This window comes from Dipodomys ordii, unplaced genomic scaffold, assembly GCF_000151885.1.
Source record: "Dipodomys ordii isolate 6190 unplaced genomic scaffold, Dord_2.0 Scaffold14, whole genome shotgun sequence".
Taxonomy (NCBI): domain Eukaryota; kingdom Metazoa; phylum Chordata; class Mammalia; order Rodentia; family Heteromyidae; genus Dipodomys; species Dipodomys ordii.
This window is the reverse complement of record NW_012267230.1, coordinates 6073479-6081559: the sequence shown is the minus strand read 5'-3', so window position 1 is coordinate 6081559 and position 8081 is coordinate 6073479. Positions and strand designations below refer to the sequence as shown.

Genomic DNA, 8081 nt, shown 5'->3' with positions numbered 1-8081 from the left:
CACGACTGGACCCAAAAATAAATAAATAAATAAATAAACGGGGCTGCAGTCTTGCGCTGCAGACCTCCCGACCCTATCCTTTGTCTTATGTCTTTCTTTTTCCTCATCCTCGCCCCCTAAATCAGGATTCCCTTTTGTTGCCGGCAGGCTCTGGCATGAAGACACTTGCTGGTTGCTTTATTAGGGGTTCTATCACCTCTGCTTGGTCCATTACCATCTACACTGCTGACTGGAGGCACATCTTTGTACAAACTTGGGGGAACAGGACCTTGCGTCTGTCCAGAAGAGGAGCCACTACTAGTCACAGTCAGGTCCTTAAATTCAAGTTCATGGAGACTTTCAATATCATTCTTGGTCACACTAGACATATTTCAAGTGCTCCACAGCCACATATGGCGAGAGTAGTCCTGTCATGGAGACCAGAGCTCTAGAATACTTCCATTAAAGCATTAAATAGGACAGCACTGCTTTAGGCTAGAAGGGCTCTTTCTAGATTATGGTTTTTCAAATGTTTTTCTTTCTTACCATAGCCACAGAAGCAACATAGTTGGCACTTTAAACCAGCTGATGTCTGTACACATCCATGTACGTATACATGTGGACAATATAATCCACTCAAAGCAATACTTACCCTTAAGAAAGTATAATACGCTTATTCTTTTTCATCTTTTTTTCTTTTTTGGGGTCGGGTCGTGGGGCCTGAACTCTGGGCCTGGGCGCTGTCCCTCAGCTCTTCAGCTCAAGGCTAGCACTCTACCACTTGAGCTACAGCACCACTTCCGGCTTTTTTCTTTTTGCTTATGTGGTGCTGAGGAATCGAACCCAGGGCCTCTTGCATGCTAGGCAAGCGCTCTACCACTGAGCCACCTTCCCAGCCCCGTCCTTTCTTGCTTCTTTTACTGGGTTTGAACCCAGGACCTTTTTCAACACTAGGCATGTACTGTATTACTGAGCTACATCCTTAAATAGGCCTGAGAGCACTAGGACACAACACTCAAGACACAAATCCTTTCATGGCTAGCTTTTTGGGAACCCAACCTGAAACATTCCTTCCCAGTTTAAAACTCATCCATGGATCCCTCCTACCTCCAAAATGAGGCCCATGCTCCAAGCCCTGTACCTGCTGGCTGCCACCAACCTCTCTGGCTTTACTCTCTGTCCAGCGGCCAGCAAAGGGGACAGATGGACGTCTGGCCTCCTTCCCTGACAAAGTCAATAGAGTGGTCCCAGTTAGGATTTTATCTGGAGTTGTACTTCTTTTTCTTTTTCGCCAATCCTGGGGCTTGAACTCAGGGCCTGGGCTGCTATCCCTGAGCTTTGGTGCTCAAGGCTTAAACTCTACCACTTGAGCCACAGTGCCATTTCCAGCTTTTTCGGAGTAGTTTATTGGAGAGTAAGAGTCTCATGATTTTTCTGCCCAGGCTAGCCTCAAGCCTCAATCCTCAGATCTCAGCCTTCTGAGTAGCTAGGATTATAGGCATGAGCCACCAGTGCCCAGCGAGTTATACTTCTCACAAGAAGCTCAACCTCTAACCCTAAGTCCATCTACCATCTATGTACTTCCTTTTGCTCAACTCCTCCAGCATGCCCCCCCCACCCCGTCCTTTCCCCTGTAGTGGGACACTTGAGTCTGCTGGGGTAGGCCAGTATACAACCTTGTGTTTCTTCTGTTGGCAGCAGCAGAAACAGCTAGCAGGTGTTATTTTTAATCTTACGCAGCCTCAGGAATCAGGTGGCCCAGGAGGTTGCCAGTCTGGTGACCTTCACCTCTAAAATCTGTCACTTCCAGGAAGAACCAGAACTATGACCAGAAGCTAGCTTTCCTTGCTTCTCCAGGAATGTCTGGGACCCAGAAACGTTTGTGAAAATGATGAGCGAAAATGCCAAAGTCAATCCTACTGCCAAACCAAACAGGGAATCAACACTGGGCCAATGCTGGGCTCTAAGGGCAGTTAGAGACTTAAGACAGGACCCAGCAAACCTACAGAGGCAGAAACAAAAGTTCACCTGCCTTCCCCACACCAGGGCCCAAAAGGGCATTCAAAATGAGAACTTTAATAACAAACAGCAGGTCAGAGTAGGGCTTCCCCAGGAGCGAGAATGACAGAGCTGGCATTAGAGGCCTCCAGGGTCTCCGCTTCTTCCTCCCCTACCTCCAGGGAAAGGAAGCGGCGGGCCCCACTGAGGAGGAGTGAGTGATGCCTTCTCCATGTGAGTCAGTCTGTTTGACTGATACAACACTATGTGGGGCAGAGCAACCCCTGCTTGACCACGAAGGTCCTGGCAGGGAGTAAGGATCCAGCCCAGGCAGGCAGGCCACAGGCCATGGGGTTAGATTCGGAAGCTCTCCTCCCGGCCATCGATGTGGCGAAGCCGCAGGTAGACATCTGTGCCGATGCCCTGCAGGGACTGAAGCTGCAGGGACCCGCCAAGGTACTCTGCGTAGGCCCTCGATGTGGGCAACCCGAAGCCAAAGCTAGGGGCAGAGGGAAAGGACAGAGCCCTTTAGAGGCCTGAGCCTCCTGGCCACACCCACCATCCTGGCTATGTGGGGCCTCACCCGTGCATGGGTCCTGACTGGCCGCCACTGTGCATGTCCAGGTGGCCAAAGAGGGGGCTGATCCGGGGATCCTGGGTGCTGGCCTCAGCTGTGGTGAAGTGGTAGTCCATGACCCGATCCAGGTCTTTGTGAGCAATTCCGCCACCTCGGTCTGAAATCCTGGCAGGATGCCAATAACATGGGCTTGGCTAAGGTCTGATGGGGTCCCACTGCCCCAAGCATGCAATGCTCAATCTCATTTCCTATTCCGTCCACCCAGAGGTAGAATGTGGTCTACCCAGAGCCTTGGTCCTACCTTTCCCCATTCTCACCTCCATCTGGGCCACTTCACTGGATCTGACATTTATTCTCAGCCCAGCATCCAAGACAACTGCCTAACTCCAGACCCCTCAGTTCTACAACTGAGGCAGGGCCCCAGATCCATCAATATGTAGCTCATGGGAACCTCAAGACAAGATTGGACAAAGTCCAAGTCCCAGAGTAGGGCAGGTTCTAGTTCGAAGTCCTATAGCAAATCAGAAACTGCCTGAGCCGCATTGACCCCAGCCCCACTCCACTCAGGGCAGACCTGATGACCAGATCAATATCATTGTTGGCGATGGTGATGACCACATCGGGGACATTGTATGGGGTGTCCAGGTGACTCTCCATCGTGGCTCTATGAAGTGAGGAAAGACCAGTAGGTAGTAGTACCACAGTTCTGTCTGCCCCCACCCATTGTATCCAGCCTACCTACCTCATGGCATTCTTGAGTAGCTCAGGCAAGATATAGTCCAGAGGCATAGGGATGAAGGGGAAGCGGGCAGCGACGTGTCCATTGATGCGCACACGGGGGGCATTGCCATATTTGTGCTCACACAAGCGTCTGTGGGTAGAAGGAGGGTTCAGAAGCCTTCTCAGCTGAAGGTGATTCTATTCCCCTCAGGGACATTTGCCAATATGCACAGAAATTTCTGCTCATCACAACTGAGGTGCTAATGGCAACAGGTGAATAGAAGCCAAGAGAACTGCTAAGCAGCCCAACCTGCACAGGACAGCCCACTGCAAAGAATTACCTGGCTTAAGATGTCTTAGTGCTGAGTTGAGAGAGCCTAGTCTAGACCTTGTCCCAAACAAGGACAGCAGACTGAAGCCTTCCCTGCCCTAAAGCCACCACCACCTTTAGAACCTTCTAGCCTCACCTGGCAAAGTCCACCCACTTTTCAATAATCTTCTTTGGTGAGAGACGAGTACAGATGATGCCAACAAAGTCAGGCTGGCAAGAGAAAGAAGATCAGGACTACAGACACCTCCACTCCCACCCCCGCTGCTAAGTGCCCAGATCCCAGCCCAAGAGGGACTCTTGACTCAGTTTCCTCTCCCCTCCTCCTTCCCCCTTAGCTTTCACAAGGAGATCTCAAGTCTTAGTCAAAACCCTACCTTGTCCTCATGCAGTGCCAAGTGGTGAGTGGCCAGCATACGAATCCCAAGCCTTGAAGTCAGCGTCTTGTCCAAGAAGTATCTGACCAGCTTTTCGTCCTGGTAAGAATGGGGCCTCAGGAATTCGGTGCCCCATTCCAACCCTCCCCTGCTCTTGCTGGGTCCTTCCTTGCTCCTCTGTCCCTGACCTCTATGTGCTTCCGGCTCTCACGCAGGCCCTCAGCTAAGAGGGTCACCACATCCTTGTGGTCATCTAGCAGCTGTCGTACCAACTGACAATACTGGGCTTCGTCCGCCTGGTCTTTGATCTGCAGGTCACAGAGTTATGAGGACACGTAGTTCAGCCCTGACCCCTCAACCCCTCACTCTGCTTTGCCTAGCCTCACCGGAGGGAAGTCCGTCAGCTTCTGGAAGGCCCGGATGTACAGCTCATGCTGCAAGGAAGAAGTAGAGGATTGAAGCTATAGAATTACCTGATGGAAAACTAATAAATCTCAAAAAACACACGTCCCCCCCCCAAAAAAAAAAAAAGTAGAGGAATTCACTGGACTGCCATCTATGCCTATCTGTAGAGATCACATACAACCCATTGCACATTAATCAAACACCCAATGTGATCATTCCAGCCTCCATGAAAAGTGTAGCCTTGGCTTCTGAGGCGTTGAGGCCTAGCCCAGCATTTCCCTTGCAACAGGCAAGTCTCTGCCAGTCTGAGCCTGGTCTTCCCATGTGCCGTTGGGCAGAATGCACTCTGGCCTAAGGTCCTCTCCACCTTACCACGTGCAGTATAGTGGGGTTGCAGCCAATGATGAAAGGAAGGCTACGGAAACCCTTGATCCGGTGAGCAATCCTCACTGGCAGCTCTTGCTGCAGGTAGCGGCCACTTTTCTGCAAGAAAAAGAGGGACAAGCAGGGGCAAGGCCTAAGTGGCTGATTGGAGCTCCAGGAGCCAAGGGAGAATAGGGGACAAGAAGCTTACCAGAAGGTGGCTGCCATCCTGAGATCGGCCAGAATAGAGCATCATGGTGGGAGTGAGGCGGACTGAGGGCTGCAGAGCAAGTTGGGACTTTGAGCACTGCCCCTAAACTGGCTCTGGCCCTTTCCCTGGACACTCACTCCAGGTCCTGACCCACCCCCCCCCTCCCTCCACTCCCAGCCACTCACCTTTTCTGCTGCCACATCGATGGCTGATTGGTTGTAAAAGGAGGTGACGGTCTTGGAGCGTTCCCGTGCCATCTCTACGTGGTGTGTATCGGTGGCTGATGTGGACCGGGCTCGGAGTGAGAGTGTGGACCCCAAGAGGGGCCGGAGTGGAAGCCCGCCCCGCGGGCAGCTCCCCAGCACGGACGCCAGCATGATCCGTTCTGCTCCTTGAGCGAACTAGACTGAGGACCCAACAGACGGAGGCGACCCCAAGATGGGGCAAAAAGAGTGTCTGGGCAAGGGCTCTTCCCTGCTTTCAAGAGCGAGGTTCCATCGAGGGTGCTGATAAGCTCAGTCCCTGGAAAGCAGCTCCCATCTGTCGGGGCGGCGGAAAGCGGGATTGTTTAAGGGCACCTCTCCACGTGGGCATCAAACACCCTCCCTCCCAGGGCAGCCTGTGGCGTCTCTAACCTCCTCAAACACCCAGGCCGAGCCTGGGCGATGTTATTTTATGCTGTCCTAGTCTCTACCCGGTGGTCTTGGTGGGGAAGGGATGGGGGGAATCCTCAGATCCAGACAGCCTGAACGCCTCACTTTGGCTCCCTCAGGTCCTGGGCACCCAGGGGGCGAAGCTGACCACCCCCCTTCTCAGTGCCCCCCAGACCCGAGCCCGGGGAGCCCGGTTGGCGTTACGCGCGACGCTGCGCTGTGCCCCGGAGCACGGGGGTCCACCGAGGCTACGGCCCGGGGATCCCCGTCTGACCGACCTCTCCCTCCAGCCCCCCCATCCGCGGAGTCACTTGGTCCGGCCCGGACTCCCCCCATATGGTAGATGCCAACCCCCCGCCCATGCGCACTCCTGCGCAATGGGTGAGGCTGAGACGACGTGCGCGGTGGGGCCTCCACCAGCCAGTCCCTTGGATGAGGGTTTCTCCACTTACCGCGCGGACGCGCCAGGGCCCGGGTCCGAGCGGAGCCGCCCAGTCGGCTGGCCGGGCTAGCAAGCCGCCTGCGCCCTCTCCTGCGGTGACGTCACGCCGACTGTGCACGCCCGGTGCCTCCTGGGAGTTGTAGTTTGGCGCGGAGGACTCGCCGCCAGGGCTCTAACGGGTCTTGGTTGTGTCCCTGCTCCCAACCTTCCAGATAAATGCAGCTCCCGCCACCGGCTCCCTAAGTTACCTGGGACCTGTCTGGAACTCTGCTTTCCACTCTATAAAATGGGAACATGGGGTGGGGGGACGGGGGAGAAACAATGCTAGGGAACAAGATCTTTAAACATTCTGCACATAATTTAAATGACTCTGCCTGCTTCGGACCCCACCTAGGCCCCACCACACACCAGAGGCAATTAACTACTCGGTAATTAATTTGGCATTTGTAAAACAAGGATGTGTTAACCTTGGGGTTTGTAGATTAGATGAATGTCCCTATGGATCATATGTAGACCCGTACAGGGTGCGTATGTAAAATCTGTACTCATTATGCACGTGCTAGATGATGTTTTTGCCCGCAGTGGATGTACATCCCTGATTGGTGCTTTCAGTGTCAAGGAGGAAGACTGGGTCAAACAATCTTAGCCAGGCACTGGTGACTCACACCTATAATCCTAACTACTCAGGAGATAAATCTGAGAATCTGAGCTTTGAAGCCATCTGGGGCAGACAAATCCTGAACACTCTTATCTCCAATGAGCAAGAAGCTAGATGTGGAGGTGTGGCTCAAGTGGCAGAGTACCAACCTTGAGAGAAGAGTTTAAGACCCAGAGTTCAAGCCCTACTACAAGCACAGACTAAACAGGCATTCCCCCCACCCCCACCCCTGCCCCCAGCCCTAAAGAGGAAGGTGCTTTTTGTGTAATCACCTGGGTTGAGGGTGGCTGTGGGAACACCAGGTAAGGACTTGGATACAGGAGTAGCATGAGGGTTAGAGCTTGGGCCTGGTGAGGAGATCTGGGAAGAAGAGGGGTGAATAGGGTAATGAGCAGCTCAGGAATGGTAAAGAAGTCTGTATTTACCCTAGGGGATGTCAGAACCACTGAAGAGTATTCATTGTTAAGTTCTGCTTCTCAGACCCTCTTCTGGTAGTTCTTGCTAGGGTGGGGCTTGGTGAGACTGGAGACAGTGTATGGAGAAGACACCCCTAGGCAGCCAGTGATGGGAGGCTTTTCTGTGTGTTTGTACTGATTGGATTTCCATATTTCCTAGCTATCCAAAAAGTTCCAAGTGTTAAATGAAGCAAGAGATACCCCTGGGGGTTGTCTTTAAGCTTGGAGCTGGGAACTGGCCCACCATGATTAACCTGCCTGGAGCACTGGATTTCCTTCTCCCTCCCTACCCCCAACTTCTTTTTCCAGCTCCCTGGCCAATGTCCCCCGGAGTGAAGCCAAGGAGGCCTCCCACCTCTGGAGGCAGGCACAGCTCTAGCACATGGAAGAAAAGGCAAGGGAGGGGTGATCTCCAAGGGGAGGACAGCCTGCACCAAAAGCCAAAGGTCCAGACTGCGTGTTGGGCGTCTGAACGCAGCGCTCACGTGGTCACGGCGTGGACAGCAGCCGTGGGAGGTGCGGACTGTGGCTGCCCGGCGCGGGAGGGATCGTCTGGTTAACTCAGCTTCACCCCGTTTGACCCTGCGCTCTGGAGCCGAGCTCGGTCTGATCTCGCTGCTGCCCCCGGCGGCGGAGGTGAGATATGCGAACTTCATATACTCTTATCTCTATTTTACAGATGCAAGAACTGAGATCCAGAAAGATCAAGACTCATTCCCTCTTTTCCTCAGGCCCCAACTTTATGTTTATTCTGGCTCAGGCCACACCAGGTGCCCTTATGTTTGTTTACAAATGTATCTGTACATTCCAGTTCTGATACAAGTCTCACTAGGCTAAGATCAAGATGTAAATAATTCTTTCTTAGAGACTGTAAGGAGTAGGACAATCTACTTGTCCTTTCCTGCCCTTAGAAGC

General features: G+C 53.1%; 1 protein-coding gene across 3 annotated transcripts in view; it reads right to left on the bottom strand.

Annotated features, from left to right (window-relative positions):
* Positions 1-6125, bottom strand: part of Bckdk (branched chain ketoacid dehydrogenase kinase) — an 8512-nt gene extending 2387 nt beyond the window's left edge. The window contains exons 1-12 of one of the 3 annotated variants that reach the window (XM_013011522.1): positions 6064-6125; positions 5144-5498; positions 4959-5027; positions 4757-4867; positions 4366-4413; positions 4168-4287; positions 3980-4078; positions 3742-3815; positions 3297-3425; positions 3129-3218; positions 2561-2719; positions 1486-2476 (exon numbers count right to left, since the gene is read on the bottom strand). In XM_013011522.1, the coding sequence (XP_012866976.1) occupies positions 2332-2476; positions 2561-2719; positions 3129-3218; positions 3297-3425; positions 3742-3815; positions 3980-4078; positions 4168-4287; positions 4366-4413; positions 4757-4867; positions 4959-5027; positions 5144-5335 (1236 nt within the window). In that variant the 5' untranslated portion in view covers positions 5336-5498; positions 6064-6125 and the 3' untranslated portion in view covers positions 1486-2331. Of the gene's footprint in view, positions 1-1485; positions 2477-2560; positions 2720-3128; positions 3219-3296; positions 3426-3741; positions 3816-3979; positions 4079-4167; positions 4288-4365; positions 4414-4756; positions 4868-4958; positions 5028-5143; positions 5499-5593; positions 5651-6063 lie in introns of those variants that run through there. The other 2 variants (XM_013011521.1, XM_013011523.1) reach the window with 2 other exon arrangements.
* Between the last annotated feature and the right edge of the window lie 1956 nt (positions 6126-8081).